We start from the raw sequence: 25,909 nt of genomic DNA, 5'->3' as shown, positions 1-25,909 counted from the left end.
GGTCATGTGGTAAGAGTGTGGTTAATTTTGCAAGAAACCACCAAACTGTCTTCCCAAATGGCTGTACCGTTTTGCAGTCCCACCAGCAATGTATGAGAATACCTGCTTCTCCACATCCTCATCAGCATTTGGTGTTGTTAGTTTTACAGATTTGGGGCATTCTAATAGCCAGAATAATTCTACAGTCCTTCTAATAGGTGTGTAGTGGTATCTCATTTTAATTTGTATTTCTTTTATCACTTATAATATGAAAGATCTTTTAATATAATGTCTTTATTTGGGGTGCTTTCCCAATGGCTCAGCGGGTAAAGAATCTGCCTGCAATACTAAAGACCCAGGACACTCCAGTTTGATCCCTGGCTTGGGATGATCCCCAGGAGAAGGAAATGGCTACACACTCCAGTATTCTTGTCTGAAAAAAAAAATCCCATGGCCAGAGGAGCCTGGCAGGCTACAGTCCATGGGGTTGCAACGAGTTGGACACGACTGAGCACACAAGCATGTTCATGTTCATTAGCTATTTTGGTATCAGTGATTTCCTATAGTGAGTGAAGAGGTGTTCCCTTTTCTTGTATCCTGTGAAAGAGATTGTAGAGAATTGGCATAATTTCTTCTTTAAATGTTTGATAGAATTCACCAGTGATCCATCTGGGCCTAGTTCTTTCTGCTTTGGAAAGATATTCATCATTGATTCAATTTCTTTACTAGGTGTAGTTCTAATCAGATCATCTAATTCTTGTGTAAGTTTTGGCAGATTATGTCTTTAAAGGAATTGGTCCATTTCATATAGGTTATCAAATTTGTGGGCATAGAGCTGTTCATAGTATTCCCTTATTTCCTTTTAATTTATTTTCATTTCTGTTATTAGTAATCTGTGTCCTCTACTTTTTTCTTAGCCTGACCAGAGGATTATCAATTAAATCAATTTTCACAAAGAACCAGCTTTTGGTTTTATTGATCTTCTCTATTGATTTCCTGTTTCCGGTTTTACTGATTTCTGCTCTAAGTCATATTATTTCTTTTCTTCTGCTTACATGAGATTTAATTTGCTTGTCACTTTCTAGTTTCTTAAGGTAGAAACGTATGATTTTAGAACTTTCTGATTTTTTAATTACATATTTAATGCTATACATTTCACTCTGAGCACTACTTTTACAGCATCCCACAAATTTTGTTAAGTTGTATTTTCATCTTCTTTTAGTCTTCTTTGACCAAAGTGTTATTTGCTGCTGCTGCTGCTAAGTCACTTCAGTCGTGTCCAACTCTGTGCGACCCCATAGACGGCAGCCCACCAGGCTCCCCCGTCCCTGGGATTCTCCAGGCAAGAACACTGGAGTGGGTTGCCATTTCCTTCTCCAATGCATGAAAGTGAAAAGTGAAAGTGAAGTCACTCAGTCGTGTCTGACCCTCAGCGACCCCATGGACTGCAGCCTTCCAGGCTCCTCCATCCATGGGATTTTCCAGGCAAGAGTACTGGAGTGGGGTGCCATTGCCTTCTCCAAAGTGTTATTTAGAAACATGTTATCTTATCTTCCAGTATTTTGGAATATTCCAGTTATGTTTCTGTTATTGATTTCCAATTCCATTCTTTTGTGGTCAAACTGTAGATATTATATGATTCCTTTGCTTTTAAACATTTTAAGATGTGTTTATAGCCTAGAATGTGGTTCATCTTGGTGAATGTCCCATGTGTATCTGAGAAGAATGTATATTCTGCTGTTGGTAGATGACATAGTCTATAGATGTCAATTATATCCAGTTGATTGATAGTGTTGTTAAGTTCCACTATGTCCTTACTGATTTTCTGCCTGCTGGGATTTGTTTATTTCTGAGAGAGGTGTGTTGAAGCCTCTAACTATGATAGTGGATTCATCTATTTTCCCTGGCAGTTCTATCAGTTTTTGCCTCATGTGGCTTAATGTTCTATTGTTATGCACATACATGTTAAGAATTGTTGGAGAATTGACCTCTCTATCACTGTGTAATGCCCTTTTTTATCCCTGATAAATTTTCTTACTTTGAAGTCTGCTCTATCTGAAATCAGTATAGCTGTGCCTGCTATCTTTTGATTAGTGTTAGCATGGTACATTTTTCTCCACCCATTTACTTTTAATCTCTATGGGTTTTTATATTTAAAGTGGGTTTCTTGTAGACAACATATAGTTAGGTCATGTTTTTGATCTACCCTGAAAATTTCTGTCTTTTAGTTAATTCATGTAGACCACTGACATTCAAAGTTAATATTTATGTATGTATGAATGTCTTGGTCACCGTGTTTTCTATTTGCTGCCCTTGTACATTGTTCTTGGTTTTGTCTTCCACTCTTCTCCTGCTTTTTGTAGTTTTAACTGAGCTTTTTATGTGACTCCACTATTTTCTCCTTTCTTAGTCTATCAATTTTAGTTCTTTTAAGCTTTTTTTATTGGTTGCCCTGGAGTTTGCAATATACATTTACAACTAATCCAGGTTCACATTCAAATAACACTACACCACTTTGCAGATAGTGTGAATACCTTATAATAACGAAATAATCCCAATTACTTACTCCCATTTCTTGTATAATTGCTGTCATTCATTTCATTTATATATGCTGCTAAGTCACTTCAGTCGTGTCTGACTCTGTGCGACCCCACAGACGGCGGCCCACCAGGCTCCCCCGTCCCTGGGATTCTCCAGGCAAGAACACTGGAGTGGGTTGCCATTTCCTTCTCCAATGCATGAAAGTGAAAAGTGAAAGTGAAGTCGCTCAGTCGTGTCCGACTCTAGTGACCCCATGGACTGCAGCCTACCAGGCTCCTCCGTCCATGGGATTTTCTAGGCAAAAGTACTGGAGTGGGGTGCCATTGCCTTCTCCAGTTTAAGAGTAAGAAAAGAGGTTTTGTTTTTATTTCATCTTCACTTATTCCTTTTTCAGTGCTCTTCTTTCTTTATATAGATCCAAGTTTCTGAGCCATATTATTTTCCATCTCTCTAAAGAACTTCTTTTAACATTTCTTGCAAGGCAGGTCTACCAGCAACAAACTCTCTTAATTTTTGTTTGTCAGAGAAAGTTTTCATTTCTCCTTCACTTTTGAATGGTAATTTTTCAGATTACTCTCAACTTTCTAGATTGGTGATTTTTTTTCTCTCCACACTTTATTTTTACTCCACTCTCTTTTTGCTTGCATGGTTCCTAAAGAAATGTCAGCTATAATTATTATCTTTGTTTCTCTATAAGTAGGATATTTCCTCCATCCCAGATTTCTTTCAGGAATTTTTCTTCATCTTTGATTTTCTGTATTTTGAAAATTGTATGCCTATGTGTGGGTTTTTGTGTTTTTTTGTTTTTTTTTTTTTTTGCAGGGGGTGCATTTATCCTGCTAGATGTTCTCCAAGCTTTCTATATCTATGATTTGGTGTCTAACTTTAGAGAAATTCTCAGTCATTACTATTTTAAATATTTCTTCTGTTCTTTCTTCTCCTTCTGATAGTCCCATTATGTATATGTTACACCTTTTGTAGTTGCCCCACAGTTCTTAGATATTCTACTGTTTTTGTCTCTTTTCTCTTTGCTTTTCTGTTTTAGAGCATTCTGTTGACATATCCTCCAGTTAGAGATTCTTTTCTCAGCTGTGTCCAATCTGCTAATAAGCCCATCAAAGGCATACTTCATTTCTGTTAGTAGTTTTCTGTTTAGTGTTTCTTTTCGGCTTTCTTAGAATTTCCATCTCTGTGCTTACATTGCCAATCTGTTCTTGGGTACTGTTTACTGTATCCATTATTAATAGGTCATAGTTGTTTTAAATTCCCAGCCTGATAATTCCTACATCTTGCTGTCTCTTTAATTAGTGCTTTTTGCCTTTTAGTATGCCTTGTAATTTTCTTCTTGATAGCTGGACATGATCTACTGCTTAAAAGGAACTGCTATAAATAGGCCTGTAATGATATGATAGTAAGATGTAGGGAAGAGGAGGCAGTCTACAGTCTTATATTTAGGTCTTGGACTTTTAATGAGCCTAAGCCTCTGGAGCATAAACCTCCCAACTGTTTCTCAGTTTTTAAAATTCCACCTCCGCTATTAGGTGGGACAGGATGGCTAGAGTGGGCTGGAGTTGGGTATTTCTCTTGCCCAGGTGAGTTAGGTTCTGAAAATACCCTATAGCATTAGGCTTTAGTTAATTGGTTTCTGGTGAGGGCAAGCCTTGTTGAGAAGACCAGAGTGCTCTGGTGTATTTCAAAATGATTCCTTTCCCTTTCTCCATGCTGGAAGCATGAGGAATTTTTTTCTCAGACATTTACTATGGGAAGCTGGTCAAACTCCTGAAGGTAAAATTCACATTGTTGGGGTGCCTTTATGACTAGGTATCTCTGGAGAGTTTAACTTTCAAAGTTGTCTTTGTTGAGCCTCTAGCAGTTTGCCAGTTACAGTTTGTTTTCCTACTCCAGCCCTGGGTTCCCAAGGCAGTTTCTGCTCCTAAGTCTGTGCTTTGTAAGCCCTTACTCCCTCTATTTGCTATCTGTTTCTCTCATTTTGGTAGTAGTAGTTTACCAGCTCTCCCCTCCTCTCTTATAGATCTGGAAAGAGTTGAATTTTCAGTCTTGTTTAGCTTCTTACTTGTTTTTTAGATGGAGTGGCAACTTCCAAACTCCTTACATGTGGAACTGGGAGCCCTGATAATGCAAATTTTATCATTGGTTACAAACTGTCAATTGTTTTCTTTAAAGTAACCGGCTTATTTTGTTCCTTTCCAAGGGTGAACATTTACTAAAATTTTTACTGTTTCTTCAAGTGCATTAAGTGAAATTGGCTTTTTTAAAAACCAGAAGTGCTTAGCAGTGGGAAGTACAGTGACTACTATTAAGAATTTGGTGTCTCTAACCTGACTCATGCTAAGCTGCCAGCAGTTTTACCTCCTATATCTTTTGCATCATCAATGTAAATGCCCTCATAGTTTTTTGAAGATAAATCATGAATTTCAACATTATTCAACACAGTATTTCCACACTGCTCATGTTTTTCCCCCAAATTCTCATAGATCTTCGATGATTAGTTATACTGGATGGATATAAGCAAAATAGCAGGTCCAGCTCATGAGTGTAGACTTGTCCATTTGAAAGGCAAAAACTCAATTGAGGAGGTATAACTCCATCTTTATGTTTGCAGCTAAATCTTTAATTTGGTGAGTTACCTTCTTTCATTGGAAGGTGGTGTGATTTTTTTTTTCCTATTGAGTCTTCATCCTGTAGACATTGAGCAAATATCAATCCTTCCGTGTTTATTCGTTTCTTCACCCCATGTGTAACTCTCCAGCTACTGTAATATAACAGCTTACTGTAAACTATGCTTCAGTTGTTTTTCCATTTCTATTTTGAAAAGCTCTAACAAATTTTGACTTTTAAAGAGCTCATAACTTCTTTTAAATATTTAACTCCTTTTTTTACTCCTTTTTCTTTAAACTGAATGATTTTCAAGATGACTACAACTTAGCTCACACTACAATCGTATTCTGAAATGTTGAATCATACATACTATGATGAATTATTAATGTATATAAGGCCAAAGGAATGAGGTTTTGTTGTATTTTTGTTTATAGTTAATCTTAATACTTTTTCAGAAAATGTTTATTATTGCAAATAAGACTACAAACTGTAGTTACTTACTGTGTTTTCACATAGACACAAAGCTTCCGGATTTTAAAATTAAATGATAATGAAGTTACAAAAATTATAGTAGGCATAACCTAAGTAAATAGCCAATGAGAGCACTAAGGACTGAGAATAAATTAACCTCTGAAATAAAATATATTTGTGCCCTAAACCTGCTACCTAGACCCACATATTCCAGAGCAATGATGTCATTATACAACATGACGTCTCTGGAAAATTATTCAATGTATTTGTGAGGGACTAGACCAAGTTAAGTCTTAGTACTATTATGATAATAGATTTGACCTCTAGGACTTCCTGAGAGGGTCTCAGAGAACTGCTGTTAAGGGAATGAATTTGCTGTTGTTCAGTCGCTCAGTCGTGTCTGATGCTTTGCAACCCCATGGACTGTAGCCATGTCAGGTTCCTCTGAATTGAAAGAGGTCAAAACTGGAGGTTGGAAGGCCAATCAAGAGGATGCTGGGCTCATCTATGTACTGGTGGTTTTCCAACTTGAAGTGTATCAAAATCCCCTGGAGGATGGCCAGACCCTACTCCCAGGGTTTTTGATTCAATAGGTTTAAGGTCAGGCCTTAAAATTTGCATTTGTAATGAGTTCCCAGGTGATACTGATGCTGCTTGTTTTGGAGCCACACTTTGATAACCACTGCCCAGGGACCTTCGGAGAAGGCAATGGCACCCCACTCCAGTACTCTTGCCTGGAAAATCCCATGGACGGAGGAGCCCGGTGGGCTGCAGTCCATGGGGTCGCAAAGAGTCGGACACGACTGAGCGACTTCACTTTCACTTTTCACTTTCATGCATTGGAGAAGGAAATGGCAACCCACTCCAGTGTTCTTGCCTGGAGAATCCCAGGGACGGGGGAGCCTGGTGGGCTGCTGTCTGTGGGGTCGCACAGAGTCGGACACGACTGAAGTGACTTAGCAGTAGCCCAAGGACCTTGCTGCTCATCCCAGACCTCACCCCAGATATACTGTATGTGTTCGAATCTAACTGTGTAGGATCCCAGGTGATTTGTATGCATATCCAAGTTTGAGAAGCACTGCTCTAAGAGGCAGTTTCAGTTCAATTCAGTCTCTCAGTCGTGTCCGATTCTTTGTGACCCCATGGACTGCATCACGCCAGGCCTCCCTGTCCATCACCAACTCCCAGAGCTTACTTAAACTCATGTCCATTGAGTTGGTGGTGCCATCCAACCATCTCATCCTCTGTCGTCCCCTTCTCCTTCCCCTTCAATCTTTCCCAGCATTAGAGTCTTTCCCAATGAGTCAGTTCTTCAGATCAGGTGGCCAAAGTATTGGAGTTTCTTGAGGCAGTTTATGGTATCCTAAAAGCTGAGTATAGAGAAAAGCCCAGAAGTTTAAAAGTTATATGAGAGAAAAAAATAAGACTTAGTGGCTGGACATAGAGAAGTCAGGGAGAGGGAGAATTCACCAGAAATGCTTTCATTTCTTCTGGCTTGAGCAATTGTGAGTAGGTGATTGATTCCTGTTCGCTGGGACAGGGAACACAAGCAGATGAGTATACTTGAAAGAGTGATGTTTGAATTCAGTATTTAGTTTATTGACTGCATGGAGTTCTCTTTTAGCCCCCACAATATTGGCCATATGTGATTAAACAATAAAGTCCTAGGCTCCTGGTGCTGGGAAGGGATTGGTATTACATAAACTTTAGGAACACATGCACGGTTCTGTTTCTTCTCAGAATCCACTTATGGCAGTTATAAATTACTAAAAATAAAAGTCTCTTCCACAAAATGATTTTTTAAAACCTGTCTCGCCTCCTCACAGCATTCATTCCCATGGACACAAGTAAACAAGTTAGAGACACAGAGTAACTGGCGAAGATCATGTACCACCCATCAATAATTGGAACCCTGAAGAACAGAATGGGATATCCCAGGGGTCCCAGCGCAAAACAGATCAGACTGTGATGCATGAACAATGTGGGCAGACTCAGTATAGCTCCCTTTCAGAGTGGGGATCCAGTCTCACCAAACAGTTTCACTAGTTCCCCAAAGTCCCCCTTTTAAAGAACTCCTCCAAATATTACTTATTGGTAGCTATGTACCTGACCAGCTGGGCCAGGATTCTAATTCACAAAGAGGGTTGCCAAAGGTAAGCAGTTCTGCCTTATGGAATGAATGAGTCCATTTTCTTTCTGGATGTGGGAGACATTTCACTTTCATCCATTATTTTATTTGATCTTCACACTACTGCCAGGTACAGCAGGCATTATTATCTTCAGTTTACAGACGACGAAGCCGAGTTTGAAGGTGATTAAAGGACTCTTCTAGAGTTATTGAAATGGTAGGAGGATGTACTGGGACTGGAACCCAGGTCTCCTGACTCTTTTCACGTAAGTGATATAGTTCCACTAAACATCAGACTGATCTATAGGACATTAGTTCCACTTTTTAAAATTCCAGCTTATTTAAAGAGCTGACTTGAATGAAATGTTCAAACAGTGGCACCTGATTTTTAAAAATAGCTTGATTCAGAATACATTACAGATTATTAGTGAGCTTTTATTTTAATGGTCAAGCAATTAATGATGAGTCACAGCAAATCTGTGGGAGCATAAAATGCTCACATTGTCCCCAGGTCTGTTCATTATCCTCTGTGCTCTCTATCCTGATCAATCAATAGTTAATTAATAATGATGTTCTTCCCGAAGTACAAGGTTATAAATTAATTTAATACTCATATGCATATATTCTGTAGGAAAAATGAGTGGAAACTGCCTGCCATGCCCATCTCATTGTAAGAAAATGTATGTAATGATTACAAGCATATAATAAGAATGGTTGGCCCAGCCAAATGTTTGTTCATTTCTGTTAATCAGTATTCATTTGAGCTACTTCCATGCAGTTCGTGGAAGCAGTGCAATCAGTTGAGTAGTGTGGCAGATTTAAATCAGTAATAAAAGCCCTGGGGAAATTAACAAGACAAAACATTAACCACAGACTAAACATTAACATATATTAGCATTTTTATTATACCTGTAGAATTGTTAAATGGGCATGGTTGCTACTGTTTAAAAGTTTATGTTGTATATCACATAATTTCAATGTATATTTTGTTTTAAAACTTTTAAGATTTAATTAAGTGAAATTGAACAATGATATGATAGACAATTGAACAAAATGAACTGAAGTTCATTCTTTTCATTTAACTGGAAACTTTCGGCCTTTCCACACTACCCTCTAGCCAGCCCCAAGGTTCCCTAAAACAAAGGCCACACATAATATTCCACCAGAGTGGACTGCAGGGTCAGAATCAATATTAAATTGTATAACTATATAGGATATTTTATTTTTAATTCTTCAGGATTCTGCTACATCCATCGACAATGGAAGACTAAATTTATATGAATTATTTAGCAACATTTCTCAGAGAAACACTCCTTGGGACCACAGTCATCAGCTGGATTCTAGCAGAGTAGTTATTCTGTCATTAAATAAAACTGAAAAGGTCCCCTAGAGGTCCTCAAGTCTTGGTGGCCTCAGGCACAGCTCTTGAGAGGAAAGGAGCTGTACTGCTCACAGGACAAGTCAGTGGGATATCCATCTTACCAATTAGAAGCGGTCAGATTGCTGAGGGCAGTATGTGTCGTCGTGGCTCAGCTCCCACCACTGCCTTAGTGATGGGAACTTTTCTCTTTTCACTTCTGCTGCTTCCTCTCCTTCCTCCTCTTCCCCCTTCCCTCCTGCTCTTCCTTCTGTTATGGACCATATAAGTTAAGGCACACATACACCCACCCGCCTGCCACCCCACCACCCTTCCTTAGCTGCTTTTTAAGAAAGAGAATGTAAAGTCATACATCTGATGTTTAAATAGAGAGCAGTTAGGGCTAGTTAAGAGTAGGGGAGAGGCAGAGATACTCATTAATGTAGGCCATTATAGCTAAAAGCTTAAACCTCTTGAATTCTTGTAGCCATAGGATTAACCTGGAATTTCCATTTGGGGAGAAACTGTAAAGGATATACTTAAGCCAGATACCAGAACAGACCTGGCAGGGTCCAGGGATATCCTGCAGGCAGTAAGCAGCAGGCTAGACCTACTTGAGAACCACGTTCCCACATCCAACAGAACTTGACATTCAGTGCTTTGGTATGGTTATGAAATGAATCTTGTCTGGCCGGTCAAAGAGTTTAAATCATTCCATGAGCAATACTTTCTGAAACTTTGGTCAAAATTGGGTATCACTTTTCTATTGATCTTTAAGAACGAGCCCTTCTTTGAAGTATAGTTTTAGAGGTTTCATAATCATTATCTTTCTGCAGTTATGGGTGGGATGTCCACATGACTATGGAACCAGGCCACACCAAGCCTCAGAGTCAATCCTCTTGATAGAAATCCATGGCATAGGGGGGAAAAGCAAAAACAAAACCATAGGTTTTAAAGTCAGACAAATCTGGGTTCTAGTCCCCGGCTCTGCCATTTACTAGGCATTTGACTCTGTTTTTGTTCCTTAACTTTTGTGAGCCTCAGTTTCTTTATCTCTTTAGGGTCAATAATACCTGTACTATATGCCTCGGAGCACTGTGGTAGGACTCACTGGATACAATAGGGAATGGGTGGAGAGGTTTTTTGTGAAGCACCAGGCTGGAGAGACATATTATGTAACAAATGCAAGGCATTGGTGTTGATGAGAAGCTTAAAACATAGACTCTCTTTCTCTGCTCAGCCATCTGGAGGGAAAGATCAAGTTTGAGTTTTTTGTCACCTGAGAGTTCCTAGAACCAACAATGAATGGGAGCCTGAGAATGAATTTAATCAGTAGAGTATCTGCATTTCTTGACATGTTGATTATGGGGTGTATGTATGAATTGCTTCAAACCCAAATGCTTGGCATAGTTTCAAAATTTTCGGTAAATTACTCTCTTGGGAAAGGAATCCCCACATTTTCAAAGGAGCCCAGAATAAAATATGGCACTTCAAATACCACATCTTCCTCTTTTGAGACTAGAGTTACAGGTGGATTGGAACTATGGGAGGTCAAAAGGAAGTCCTTCCCTCAGTGACAGGTGGAAGTGGGGTTTAGGCCACACTTCCTGATGTCCAGTCTACTGGGCTCTTACAAATACCTTGCTGGGCCCAGCAGTGTATATTCTCCATGTATGTGCAAAGCCAGTGCTTCTGGACTCTGGTTAGAGGGAAAGATCAAGTCTGAGTTTTTTGTCACCTGAGAGTTCCTAGAACCAACAATGACCTGCTGGCCTGGACATGCTCAGAGGCCCTGGCTTCTTCTAACACTTTGGATCTTATAACACTTCAGAGCACTGTTGCTTTCCCTGCCACAGGTTCTGGCACATAAATAAAGGCACCATTAGGAATCACAGTTCATGGAGAACAGAAAGGTTTTATATTCCCGGTCTACTGATAGAGACACCTTCGTATCCAATAAATTCACTCCAACTAAGTAGATTTAAAGGTAGTGGTATCCTTGACTAGGTACATTAGTCAGTGAGAAGAAATTGGACTGCACTTTTTATTTAAGAGTCTAAAACTCCTGGGCAGGATACTGATTTCTCAAATGCCACTTGGGAGGCTGACTTCTTTAGCAAGTGCAGCTATAGAATAAGAGCCAGGTCTCTCAGCATAGCCTGAGGTTTCCCAAGTAGGAAGCTGAAAGGACCTCTTTAATGTGAATACCACATCTCTTTGTAAATTATGTTTTCTTTTTATGTCTACTTCTCAAAATAAGCTCATAATATTCACCTACAGCTCACACAGTGTGGAGGAGAAAGATGTGGAGAGAAGGGCCCAAAGGGGGGTCTACATTTGACAAATGCTTTGTATATGAGAAGAATTTGCTTCATGGTAGATTTGTGGAAGAAAATACAGCCTGTCTGATAAGATGTGGCAGATTTCAGATGGGGCAGTGGGGGTGTTGGCAGGATACCATTGTTTGCCCCTTACCCCACACAGAGCCTTGGGAAGTCGGCTTGATAATGCCACATTGGGTGGCTTGGGAAGAAAGGTCAGACTGCAGGCTTGCTACATTCTCATTTGTTCTTAACCTTCCTACTTCTGCTTCAGCTGGCCCCCTTTCCAGTAGATTTGGAGGGACTCAAAACTTTAAAGTCTTGCTGGGGTCCAATTAGTATTCACTGATACAAAGGACAGACTTTCAATGGCGAGGGAGATTTTGCAGCTGTGGGTTGCGAGTAGACAAGTTACTGTGCAAGATGTGTGAAAGATTGTGATTTTGGTGCTGGATTTGAAACAGGTGTTGATGAAGACAGTGTGTCCTGTGCTCCTGAATGTGATGATTAGAATCCATGAATCTCTACGAAATAAACTCTAACATTGATATGTGTTCACAGAGTCATAAATAGATATTTATGGAAGGAAAATCAAGATTTTGTTCCATGAACGGTCATGTGCAGTTTAACAAAGAAATGCCTATGTGTCTAAGGACATAATTTTATGATGCACAGTCTGCCCTCAGTTATTTGTAGCTGCATTATGTAAGTTATTAGAACTTAACTCCCCAGTGCAGCCACGCAGCCCCTACCTAAAGTACCCTACCAGACTGCCATCAAATGGGGCGAATTCAGAAAATAGACTCTTCATTTGAAGTTAATTAGCCCAAGTCAAGTGACATTACATAAACACATCTGAAAAATACAGTATCATACATTCCAAAGCCAAATGGAATGTTTTAAAATGTCTGCAACTTTTGTTTTATTCTCATTAAGATAAACTATTGAGAAGAGGTAGTCTGAATATCATGCTATATAGGTGCTGTCTTTCATAAATGGAGGTGATATTACTGCGGATTCTAAATTTTTTTATACTTCAAAAATTCATTTATATATGGATAACTTTCCAAAGCTATACCAGCTACATGCTATTTGTCCCTTTATTAAGAGATTGATAGCTTAGTGAATATGATCAGGACCATCTTCAGAAATCCAAAAGCTGGGATTAGCACTCAGAGCCCATGGCCTCTCGGTAGAATGGTATGCCAGATCAGATACTAGGATTTTCCTTCAATTCACTTCAATTATGTCTTTACTAAATGCCTAACCATGTATAAAATCCAGTGTGAATTCCATGGAGGTATAGAAGTTGACAAAGATATAACCTTTGTCTTCACAAAGTATCTCTAGTATTTTCCCTAAAGTATACAATCTATATTTAAACCTTGTCTATGTTTTTGAGAACTGGGAATTCTTTCTTATCCCCCAAAACATAGAATGTAAGCAACTGGAAACCAAGCATTATCTTCTTGGAAGGCGATGTTGCATTAGCTTTGAAGTCAGACATGTAGGTTCCAAGTCAGACGCTGAATCCACTGCCTCTTTGTCTCAGGCAAGTCACATCACCTCTCTGAGCCTCAGTTTCCTCAGCTATAAAATGGGAAGTCTGAATCTGATTATGAATTGAAAAGCCCTCTGCCTTATTAAAGTGGTGGCGCTAGTGGTGAAGAACCCACCTGCCAGTGCAAGAGATGTAAAGAGACGTAGGTTCAGTCCCTGGGTCAGGAAGATCCCCTGGAGAAGGAAACGATACCCCACTCCAGTATTCTTGCGTGGAGAATCCCCTGGACAGAGGAGCCTCATGGGCTCCAGTCCCTAGGGTCGCAAAGATCTGGACACGACTGAAGCGACTTAGCACACAGTGAGTTGCCTTATTAAAATAACACACAAGGAAACGAAGCATAGCATCTGGCACAAAGGGAAACATATGTTAATATTCATACTTATATAGAAGTTTATTCAGGCTTTTGACTGAAAGTGAACAAATAACAAATCTACAAATATTTTCACCAAATCATTTAGATTTGAGATAAGAAAGCTGATGCCATTTTTATCATTGCTCTGAGTGTAATAGAGCTAAGCTTTAAATTCTAATGCTGTACACCTGAGATTTATATAATTTTAAAAAGAGCTAGCAAAATGCTCAGAAGAATCAGATCACTTTGTGTGCAGGAGGTTGCTCTTCTATTAACAGACTACTCTGTACATCTCCCACACACCCCTTCACTTCCTACACCAAACCTTCCTAAACTTGAAAGTTTCCATTTGTGAACTTCCTAGGGATAAATATCAAGTGCCATTGAAAGGTATCAGTAGCATAAGTCCTGTGTAGAGGGTCCTTTCTAACGTGTACTTCACTATAGAAATAAGGCATTTTCATCTGAGGAAATCTGTGAATAGACTGCACCCAGAGTGCCCCCGCCGGTCTTCAGCCTTCCTGGTTCTTTGCCTTAAAAGCGTATCACCTTTTTTGACTCCAGTAATAGCTTCGTTCTGCTCTTTAAAAAGAAATTGGGGAAGAAATTGAAGTGCTTTTCAGAATTTGTTTCTACTATCATATCTGTGAAAGTATCATATAATTATATTGCATTTCTTTTTTCAGATTGGCAAGTTATGTGCCCATTCTCAACAACGTCAATATAGATCTGCTTATTATCCTGAAGATCTATTTATTGACAAGAAGGTATTAAAAGTTGCTCGTGTAGAACGTGAAGAAACCTTATCCAGCCGAAGAAGGTGAGAGGGTTTTTTTTTTTCCTTCTCGATTTCAGCATACAATTATCAATTGTGTTTTAAGATCAAAAACCACTGGAGTGAAGCTTCTTAAATACATGTTATTTAGTTCTTCTGAGTAGAGTATTCAATTAATTAAATTCTATCCTCTGTTAATGTTAAAAGAAAATAGATATTGTATTATATCCAAGCCATATTTAAATGTAAATTTACCATATGTAAATATCCAGTACAGCAACACAGAGTGGAATAGATTTCCCAAGATTTTTATTGATTAAGCAAAACCTTTTTTATTTATGATCTGGTCTCACAATTCCATGGCTTGGTTTGTGTCTTTCCCAATTCCCAGACATTGAGTCTGGGGTGAGTTCACCAAAGAGAAACTGGCAAGACACTCTGATGTGTACACACCTACAGTGTACACTCTACACACTCTTTTAAGAATGATAAAATGAAGGATTTGGTTTCAGTTCCTTAAGACAGCAGTTGAGGGACCAAATTAAAGTTTCTTATTCTTTTCATTCTTCCCTCCCCCATCTGGATTCCCCCCTTCCCTATTATAGTTTCATGCCTTCCTATAAAGCATAAAAACTGGATTGGGAAGTTCAGTGCAAATCTTGAAGAACTGATTTCCCCAAAAGGACTGCACCAGTAGCCAACCCTGCCACTGGCTCAGGAATAGCTAGGCATGAGTTTAGCCTTGTGATGACTTTGAGAGGATTGGGAGAGATTGGCCTAGAGATGGAAAATTAAGAGATGAAATAAGTAACAGTCTCAGATTTGGACTAAATTATTTTCTTTCATACCCATTTACTACAGGAGATTTTGAAATGGCAACTCTTAAGCATATATGATACAGTTTAGAGCGAGAGAGGGCAGTAAGGCCACTTGAGAGACAGTCCTCCAAAGCATTTCAGGAAGTCCCATTTTCTTTGTTGACTTCCAACCTAATACATTTCTAGTTTCCCTAGAGCAGCAGTTTTGAAGTGTGATTTGAGAACTCAGGGAGTCCCAGAAACTCTTTCAGAGGTGTGTAAGATCTTCCTTTTACTAACTACATATCTGTGTGAAGCTGGTTTTTATTCATACACTTCAACCAAAATAATATATGACAACACATTAAATATAGAAACCAATGCCGAAATTTAGCTGTCTCCTGTTCAGCCAGGCAGCGAAGATATTTTGCAAAAACGCAAAAGCTTTACTGCTTTTCACACTTTTTTCATTAAAATGTTATTTATGCTAACATATCAAGACTTGTTGGTTTAAAATTAATAATAAATTAAAATTTTTTTCCTGAGTTTTAATTTCTAAAACCGTAGATGTCACTATATATCATGTAAACAAAAGCTCTTCGGGGTCCTCAACAATTCTTAAGAACCTTTTGGGTTGTGTTGGTTATCTAGGGCTATATAAAAAGTGACAACAAAACAGTTATTTAAAACAACAAACATTTATTATCTCCCAGTTTCTGTCAGGACTTTGGGAGCAGCTTAGCTGGGTGCTCCTTAGTCTCAAAGAAATTTCGGTCAAGGTGTTTCCTGGAGCTGCAGTCCACTGACAGGTGACGGGAAGCAGGAGGGTCCACCTCCAAGGGGACTCATTTACACGTGGAACAAGTTAGTTGATTGGAAGGAGGCCTCCGTTTCTTACCACACGGACCTTCTGAGTGTCCTTATAACTCGGCTGCTGACTTCCCCAGAATAAGTGAGCCATGGAAGAGAGAGAGCAAGGAGAAAGCCGCAATGTTTCTTACAACCTAGTCTCAGAAGTGATACACTGTCATTTCTGATGTATTTGATTTGTTAAACACAAGTCACCAGTTCTAGTCCACATGCAAGGGGAGGGAAATTGAGCTCCACCTCTTGAATAGAGGAGTGTCAAAGATTTTGTGGACATATTTTTTATTTTGGCAGTGCCACAAGGCATGCGGGATTTTAGTTCCCCGAGCAGGGATCAAACCTGCACTCCCTGCAGTGGAAGTGTGGAGTCCTAATCACGGGACCACTGAGAAAGTCCTTGGACATATTTAAAACCATCTCAGGGGTCCTGGCACCAGAGTGCTCTGAGAACCATTTCCACAGAGCAAAGGGGTTCTTTGGGAAATTTTTGTCTTTCTGGGAAGACGAAATTAAGGCATTTCTCGAGGCCCTTTTTAGCTTCTGTCTGTCCCCTGTCCATTGTTCTCCGTTGCTTTCACTCTGCCCAAACCACCTGAGAAATTAACATTACTTGTTGATCTTTAACTAGTGGAAATCTCTTGCATATTGCACTGAAATGAGGAATTTATATAATATGTGTTAATTATTTATAAATAATACATAAAATGAAACAGAAATTGTAATGTTTGTTTGTTATATTTATTTTTATTTACAGCATAATATAAATTACATATATAGTACTGTGTGTATATATATGTGTGTGTGTATGTATGTGTATATATATATATTTTGTTGTTGCTGCTGTTGTTCAGTTCAGAAATTTGGGAAACACCTATTATGTGCCAAAATGTATACTGGGCACTGAAAGTCAAAACACAGTCTCTGCTCTGCCAAATCAGTCTAATGTGGAAATAGACTTAAGTACAAATAATTTCAAACCAGTTTTATAAGTGCAAAAGAATGTGCAGTGTCTATGGAGGCAGCCAACAAGGGAGGAGAGAGCTCTGCCCAGATAGAGTGGAGGCTTCATGGGAGATATGGTGTATTAATTTGTAACAGAATCACATGTAAAGCTTTTTCAAAATAGCACACTATTCCAGTCACATTTTGAGTTTACTCTGTCAACCTAAACACACTTATAAGTAAATAGGTTTATTAAGATCCTGCTGCCTTCTATCTTGGGCTCTGTGAGATCTATCCCCTTTTGCCTTATTGGGGAGAGCTCTATGGGTGTTGATTCCTCCAGGGAAAAGAAAAAAATTGGTAAATGAGTTCCTGGCTGAGCACCCAGATTTGGCACTTTGTTAAACTCATTTTTGAATTTGTTGCTAACCGCCAAAGAAAAGAAAGGGTAGTGAGAAAAATGGCAAAACCTGTAGACTTGAATAAGTTGCAGTCAGGTAGGACTCCTTGGGTGTTGGAAACATGAGCCCACCCCATAATGCTTCTCATCTTTTTTGCAAACTGAAGCAAAACTGAGATGGAGCCCTTCTTTCTGAATTCTCTGCTGGAATAAGAAAACAAAGCAACAGGAGAGTATCTGATTTCATTTAACTCTCTCAGATAGGCATTGTAAACCCTCTTAGGGAGAGTGGAGAATTGAAGGTTAAGATGCTCTCTTGCTAAATGCACTGCCCCCTGCAATCTGATGTTATTAAGAGGGCTTGTTTGGGCAGAGTGGTAGTACCTTTGTAAATTTCTCTTTTTGTTCTGCACAGCATTTTACACTGTCCAAAAAATATATGTGCCTCCAGCACCCCTCACACCCATGCTCCAGGGCCATCCTCTGATAATTGGAAAGGAGCCCTATTGTAGCTTTCAGTTTGTGGCGGTTGTAAGCAAGCTGTCTGAATATGATTATGAGTTGAAAAGCTCCATTGCCTTATTAAAATAAAAACACACAAAGAAATGCAGGATTCCTTTGGTAGCATTCAGAAATCATCTGTTTGTTTTGTCTGCCCCCAACTGGGTAGTTTGCAACACACAACTAATCTTAGAAATTGCTTAGTTCAATTTAAAGGCGATTTGATAACTCAACTGGTGGTCTAAGTATGGGACTCAGCAATCCTTGGAGATACAAATATTGAAAATATCTGTCATCAGATTTCAACCAGTGAGGATAGGACAAGATGTACAAGTAGGACAATCAGAATAGAAGAAATGATATTTTCACAGCCCTTTCCAACTCGAACATTTTCAGCACATCTCAGATGTCAGTCTGACCCTCCTTTGCTCTAATGAATGTCTCTTTCACCACTTCCCCTATGATACTACTTACCTTGTCATTTGCATATCCCCCCAAAGTTTGGTATTTTATGACATGAGCACTATCTTTCCCTTTTCCAAACACAAAATCTGTAGTCGAATATAGTCCATTCAGCATCTACATACCAAGCTTCTGGCCCAACTGCTAACCCGTGAGAAAGTCACATGGTCCCTCTACCCTCATGAAATTACATCTATGTATTCCAGCCTCCCTTGTCCTGCACTCCCCCTCCTCCCTTTCCTCTCTGACTTGGCCTAAAGGGGCAATGGATTAGGTGACACTAGTAATGACCTAGAAGGGAAAGAACAAAAGCTGATCTCAGCTCCCTGGTCCAGAATCAATGCTTACTCCCACTGCCTCTCCGATTGCTGCTCTGGTTTGGCCGGGCAGCTTTGTAAGCTCAGTGGTGCCTTCCCCCCTCTGAACAAAACAACAAAACATGTCCTGAATGAATCAATGAGTTTCAGGTCTGGTACAAGTCATTCTGCCCAAAATAGAACTCTGCTGCTTTCAACATTTGTCAACACCATCTATGTTGGTATAAGGCCTAGGCTCTGATAAATAGGAGGAGCTCCTAGCCTAGTTAGGGAGACAGAGACACACAATTTTGATACATTGATGGGTGAGTACCAAAACAGGGCTATGTACAAAAGAATGGCAGCATCATAGATGGGAAAGTTAGCAGCTCTCTTGTGAAAAGGTAACTCTTAAGTTGAGCCTTGAAGGAAGAACAGAAATTCTACAAATGAAAGAAGGAAAAGAGTGTATTCCAGGCAAAGGGAACAGTATGAGAAAAAGTCTGGGCTAGTCTTTGGAATGGTAGAAAATGATAGTTTAGGGTCAGACTGTGAAAGGTTCTCTGCAGCAGAATTAAGCACGATTCTGCATCATTCTAATGATAATTATTTTAGTTTACATGCTTTTTTGTGTTTTCAATTTTTTTGAGCTCATATTATTTTATATTAAGAAAAAAAAATCCTGGTGATAAAGGAGAAAAGTTCAAGATCTGCAGTTGGGGATGAAAGGCTGTTTTTATTTGCAGTGGTTTTCAATTAGTGCTGCTTTGATGCCTGGCCCAAGCAAATCATTGCAAGAAAGCCAAGGGAATCCCCTCCCCCTCAACTCAAGAAGGGGACTCTCCTCTTGAGGATGGTGGGAGACCCCAGGGAAGATCACGTGTGCCCATCTGCAACATTTCAAAATAGTTCGTGCATGCAAAGGGGCCCTGTCCTTTAGTTCCACATTTAACACATTGAAGAGACTCTTTTTCCTGAGTAGACTGCTGTGAGCAAGCATTGGGTTTGTCCCAAGCGAGAGCCTATGGCTCCACTATTTATATGTCAAATGATATGTTTGACATGTATGATTAGAATAAAGTGGAATTGGAATCAAAGAACATTCCCTTCAATTAAATTGTTTTTTCCATTCCAGGCAACTAATTGTCCAAACTTTTTTCCTTTTTTTAACCAGAGACAATTCAGTTGAGCAGACTGCCTTATTTCATGAGTGGAGATTTTTTTGTTGTCTGTCATGTGCTACTAGCACAAAGAAAAGAAATCTGAACTGAGTCACACATGGGTAATTAATATGTCAATTTAGTTTTCGGTATCTTTCTTTAAAGAAATAAAATATTCAACTCATCTCCTTCTAAACTTACTAGTATAAGCAGGGAGACAGAAAGTTACTTAAGAAAAGATAAAAGTAAAATATACTTAGTTCCCATGCCAGAACAAGTGTAGGAAGGAGTGACAAAGAAGAGGAGAAAGAGATGCCCAGTAAACCCAGTAGGCAGTAAACTGCTTCTGTCCTACTTTGCTACTTTGGGGGCTATGGTGTCATCAGCTCTCCATCAGTTTAGGAAGTCTTCTATCCTGAAAAATGTAACGTCTGGCTTTCTTTTAAAAAATCAAAGTTTTTGGAAACCAAGACTTATTTTCTCAGTCTTTTGGAACCGAAAAGCTGTATGTGGGGACTGTGAAGTATTGGCCAGTTTTCTAGATGCGCTAGAGCCCTGCTCCTTGTTCACATCGAGCAGCTACTGCCTCATCCCGCAGGTCCTGGGGGTTACTTGAGAACAAGCATTTATTTCATCATTTTGATGTTCTTTGTATACCAAACCCACCCTGGATTCTCGGTGGATTCTAATGGGGGTAATGTACACTGAGAACCAAAAAGAACTCAGTGGATAGCCTATCAAGAAGAATAGGTTTTAGAGAAATAACAGTAAAACTTTTCTGGAGAGGAAAGTCTACAAAGGAAATATATCCAAATATTAACAGTGATTATCTGTGGCTGGTAGGACTATAAATAAGAGATTTTTTTTCCCTTCTACATGTCTATGTTCTATAATATTAGCAATGATTATCTCTGGCTGGTAGGACTATAAATAAGAGGGTTTTTTCCTTTCTGCATTTCTATATTCTATAAATTCTCAATACTGAACATACATTTTTCTTTTATAATGAGAAAAAAGCAGCAGAGTTCATTTTCTAAGATGGAAGAAATAGATTTTAACCAGTCTTTGCTGCTCTTACAAATTTCTTTTCTCACGCTTCACCCTTATCTTTTTTTCAAGTCCATCCAAACTGGCTCTTTCCCAGCTCTCCTGACTGTCTCTTTCCACTATTTCAAGGAGTCTCTCTCTCTTGTAGACAAGCCCTCTCTTTCTCTAAGACATATTTCACCTTGTAGCTTTTCTGGAGTTATATCTCAGTAACAGCTTTATTGAAATATAATCCACACACCATACAATTCATCCATTTAAAGTATGTAATTCAGCTGTTTTTACTATAGTCAAAGAGTTGTACAACCCTCACCATAATGAATTCTCGAACGTTTTTGTCACCTTCAGAAGAAACCCCATACCCTGTAGCTGTCGTTCCCCAGCCTTCATCTGTCCCAGCCCAAAGCAACTACTGATCTACCTTATGTCTCTCTCCATTTGCCTATTCTGGACATTTCACATGAATGGAATCAATCGTATGTGGTCTTTCATGACTGGTTTCTTTCACTTAGCATAATGTTCTCAAGGTACACCTCTGTTACAGAATGTAGGAATACTTTTTTCATTTTAAGACTGAATAATACTCCATCATATGGAATATGTAATCATTTATCCATTTATCAGTTGATGCACATCTGTCTTGTTCTGCCTTTTGCTATTGTTAATAGTACTGCTCTGAGCAGGTGTGTACATGTACTTATTAGGAGTACTTGTTTTTAATTATTTTGTGTATATACCTGTTATAGTAGTGGAATTGCTGGGTCATGTGGGAACTCTATGCTTAACTTTGTGAAAAACCACCAAACTCTTTTCCACAGTGGTTGCACTATTTTGCATTCCCACCAGCAATGTGTGAGAGTTCCAGTTTCTTCACTTCCTGTCTTTTTTTATTATAGTCATGCTGGTGATGTGGTATCTTACTGTGGTTTTGATTTACATTTCCCTGAGGATTAACCTACCTTTTTATTTAAGAAAATTTTTTTAATTGTTTTTGAATCTCAATTCTTTTTTTAAATCGGCATATAGCTGCTTTACATTGTTCTTAGTTTCTGCTGTACAGCAAAGTGAATCAGTTATACATATACATATATCCCCTCATTTTTAGATTCTCTTCCCATATAGGCCATTACACAGAGTATTGAGTAGAGTTCCGTGTGCTATGTAGTTGGTTCTCATCAGTTATATATTTTATGCATAGTAGTGTATATATGGGAGAAGGCAATGGCACCCCACTCCAGTACTCTTGCCTGGAAAATCCCATGGACGGAGGAGCCTGGTAGGCTGCAGTCCATGGGGTCGTGAAGAGTCGGACACGACTGAGCAACTAAACTTTCACTTTTCACTTTTATGCATTGGAGAAGGAAATGGCAACCCACTCCAGTGTTCTTGCCTGGAGAATCCCAGGGACTGGGGAGCCTGGTGGGCTGCCGTCTATGGCGTCGCACAGAGTTGGACATGACTGAAGTGACTTAGCAGCAGCAGTGTATATATGCCAACCCTAATCTCCCAATCCATCCCTTCCCTCCTCCCTTCCCCCCTTGGTATCCCACCTGATGATTAATCTACCTTTTAAAATTCAACATCAGATTCTTAGACACGAATCCTTATGAAGGCCACCACCACTTTCCTACCAAGTAAAGACCATCCAAACTGCTATACCAGATTAGTCCAGTGATTTACCCAGTCCAATAGCTATCTAGTCTCTGAAAAAGAGTAACAGGAAAAATATTTAGGGAGAGAACATGGTTGTACTTTTTCATACCCACTTTAACAGACGAAATATTATTTATCTTGTGTATATAAAGTTATCTGGGACTTGAAAAAGCTTAATTATCTTGCATACATAAGTTTATCTGGAATATAATATATATTTCTATAGATTATATATTTATATTCTACAGGCTCATAATAATGGAAATAAATTGCCAAATGGCTAACATTGTGAGGTATTATTCTGTGCCAGGTACTATGCTAAGCACTTTACATGCATTGTCTCATTTAATCATCCCAGCAACCTATCATTTGCTTCATTTTAAAATAAAGAAACTAAGCCTCAGAGAAGTTTAGTCTGTCTAGTAAGGTTTTCCTGTTAAGTAAGTGAGGGAATAATTGACATTTGAAACTCATATGAGTTAGACTCCAAAATCAGTGCTCTTAGCTACTACTCCTAATAGGTTTTAAGGGGCTGTCCTGAGAACCCAACCATCATTATATCATAGCTCCTAGATGATACTGTGTTCTAAATTCAAAATAACTAATTCAGGAACAAGTTTTAAAAATACAGTCTCTTAGATCCATCGTGTATGTCCTATGGAGGTAATGAGTACTCTGTGAAGTAAGATGATCTTTTATTTCCCCAGGCTACCCTGTTCAAGTGTCAGAGAGATTCCCTAAGTTCTACAGTTTTAATGAGCCAGACATTATTTACATTCCTTGTGGCTTTCTTAGACTTTTATCTTGACCCAACCGAGTAATATCTTTCCATACTAAAGTGGGAGGTCTTAGGTTTATCACAGCCCTTCGTCCCCTCAACACTTAGATAGACCCTCTCTGAATCTGCTCCAGTGTGTCAGTGATCTTTATGATCAGCCAAGAAAAAGACTGCAAGAGTTGGGAGGCTGGAAGCAGTTCAGAGTGTTATGCTGAGTTTTTTTTTTTTTTAACTTCTAGAGAAGTCAAACTGGAAGGCTTTGCTATGAGTTCAGTTTTTATTGCCAGTGCTATGTTAGTGAGAGAAAATTTGGAGGTAGGAGGAGGCCTAAGGGAAACTTTCATTAAAGGGAGGGCCATCACTTCTCATAGACTAATAGCCATATTCCATTTCCTCGTGTAAGGAGGGGAATTACTCGGCCTCAGCCTTTAGTCTTTCAATTTCCACTCTTGGGAACCGTATTATTACCTTGTAAAATGGAGCATCTCCCCTATTAGCGTTAATTGAACCCATCTTTTTCCTCTGTGAGAAACTCTAATGTTGACTTTTATGTTCAGAGCCCTATACTGAGCCTCTTCACTTTGGAGATTGACGAAGCGCAGCCACCAGGAGTAGACTATGAGAGAGTTTGAGCATAACAGGAAGTAACTGTTGGGGTATCAGGAGTTATATATGTCTCAATAGCCCTTCCCCAGTTGTTCTGTCCATCACCCTGGCTTTACTGTGATTCGAGCCTTTCTGAAGATGTCCCAAGTATTGTAAGCACGCATTCTCTCTGTCTTCTTCTGAATCATTAGTTGAAATGAGTCGTCTTATGGTAATAAAATGGAAAATGGCATTAAATGCAAGAAAATAATTTCCACCAGTCTTCTTCTTTTAGCCAAATCTGAGAACAACCCCCAGAAGGCATTTCTGGGCTCTCACCAGTGTCCAAATGAGATTCAGGCCTCTAGCTCCTCCAGAGGCCTGTATATCAGGTCAGTCCATTCTTAGCCTGGAGACAATATTGAATAATTACTCCACTGCCAGGAAATTCCCTAGTGAGACTCTCTAAAAACTTAGTGGAGACTTAAGATAAACTTGGATACAGGAAGTACTCTTTAATTTCCTTTCTATTGATACTAGAAATATTGCTTTAGAAAATAGTATTTTATTTTGGTTTGTTTGCTACTGGACATCTATTGCATAGATAGTTTAGTATTTCTTTATAAGCATATACACTTCCCTCCAGTCTATAGTGTCTTATTTTGTGTGTTCATGTACATCTGAAAGAAGATAATAGGCCAAAAATTTTGCGGGTATTTATGGGTGTGTGTTTATACATATTTGCATATATAGTATGTTTTCTCTCTCTCTGTGTGTGTCTGTCTCTCACACGCACTCCTATAACATGAAAGCCAGAGCAAATATATAAAATATACTAGGAGCCCTCCCAACCCCCTTATAGGAACCACAATATACAAACAAAGAACAAAGAAACCTTCCTCCTCTAGCAGATGTGAGTTTCTTTGATGACATTGTCAGGAGAATTTCATAGAGCTTATACTGCTCTGAGCACCCTGCGATTCTGATCTGCAACTAATAGCCAGCGTCTATATGGAAAGGGGCCATCTCTAGGGTAATAGCATTGAAAATTACAATCAATGCACTCAATTACACTCAGAAGCCAAAAGATATGTAGCGCTTCAATGTGCCTTGTAATCAGCACCTTTGAGAATGTAGGTAACAGCATCTGAATGAAAAATGGAAGCTGAACGTGTTAGAAAATGGATGTTAGAATTAAATCATCCTTCTGATAGGAATAGCACCTTATATGGCAGGCAACTTTTTTTTCTAATATCATTTTATTGATTTAAAAAAAAACCTAAATTGTGACCTTGTAGCCAAGAATGTCTTTTAAAATCATTTATTGCTCTAATCAGCCTGGCAGAGCCTTTCTGTCATGCTGATAAGGAAATTAAACTTTCCTCATACTGGGTTTACTTGCGTCTTATGCACAGATGTTTTGTTTTTCTTTCAGGGAACTAATTCAGAAGTTAAAATCTTTCATCAGCTTCTATAGTGCTTTGCCTGGCTACATCTGCAGCCATAGCCCTGTGGCTGAAAATGACACTCTTTGCTGGAATGGACAAGAACTCGTGGAGAGGTAATCTTTTTTGAATGTTAAATATAGCAATATATGAGAAATACTCATCATATGCTCATCTCAGGCTTAGTTATGTCTTCTCTCCATTCATTTCATGAGAAAAATAATAGAAAAAAACATACACATGAACATCTATGACATGGCACATACTGTCTATAACTTACAGCCCTCATAGAACTTACAAACTTTGAAGCGCACAGAGAACTATGGATTCAGGTACATTTTACAAATGGTAAGCATAAGGCAAGTCTTTTTTCTGTGGGTCTTTGGCTTCTTCCACCTTCTCATGTGGGCCCTTATTGATTGATTGATTTAAAGAAATCATATTTGTACTAATGGTCATTATTTATGAGAATGAACTACATATCAAGCACCATGCTAAGTGTTTGTATGTGTTAACTCTCTTTATCCTTATGTCAATCCTATGAAATTGCATTATTTCCCCCTGTGTTATAGATGAAGATGGAGAAAAGAAGAAAGGGGAGGGAAGGAGGAGTACCATTTCACATCATTTTTATTGAAATGTTTGATTCTTTGAGTGTTTCTTAGTATTATCTGTACTAACATTTGTCATGTCTGAAGAATTTGCTTATCGCTGGAAAGGAAATAATATATATTATTTTTCAGCAAAGATTTACTGAGCATTTTCTAAGTGCCTCTCATGTAGAAGTAAACAGAACAGGCAAATTTTCCTATCCTCAAGGAGCCTTCATTCTAGCGGGCTAGTGATATTCCTGACCGCCATTGCTTTGT

General features: G+C 38.9%; 1 protein-coding gene across 3 annotated transcripts in view; it reads left to right on the top strand.

The window, feature by feature from the left end:
* Positions 1-25,909, top strand: part of GPC3 (glypican 3) — a 459,758-nt gene that overhangs the window by 285,170 nt on the left and 148,679 nt on the right. For all 3 annotated transcript variants that reach the window (XM_025277126.3, XM_044937481.2, XM_044937482.2), the window contains exons 4-5: positions 14,019-14,152; positions 25,031-25,156. In XM_025277126.3, the coding sequence (XP_025132911.1) occupies positions 14,019-14,152; positions 25,031-25,156 (260 nt within the window). The remainder of the gene's footprint in view (positions 1-14,018; positions 14,153-25,030; positions 25,157-25,909) is intronic.

Source organism: Bubalus bubalis, chromosome X, assembly GCF_019923935.1.
Source record: "Bubalus bubalis isolate 160015118507 breed Murrah chromosome X, NDDB_SH_1, whole genome shotgun sequence".
NCBI classification, from domain to species: Eukaryota; Metazoa; Chordata; class Mammalia; order Artiodactyla; family Bovidae; genus Bubalus; species Bubalus bubalis.
Note: the sequence above shows the minus strand (reverse complement) of the source record. Positions and strands in the feature narration are given on the sequence as shown.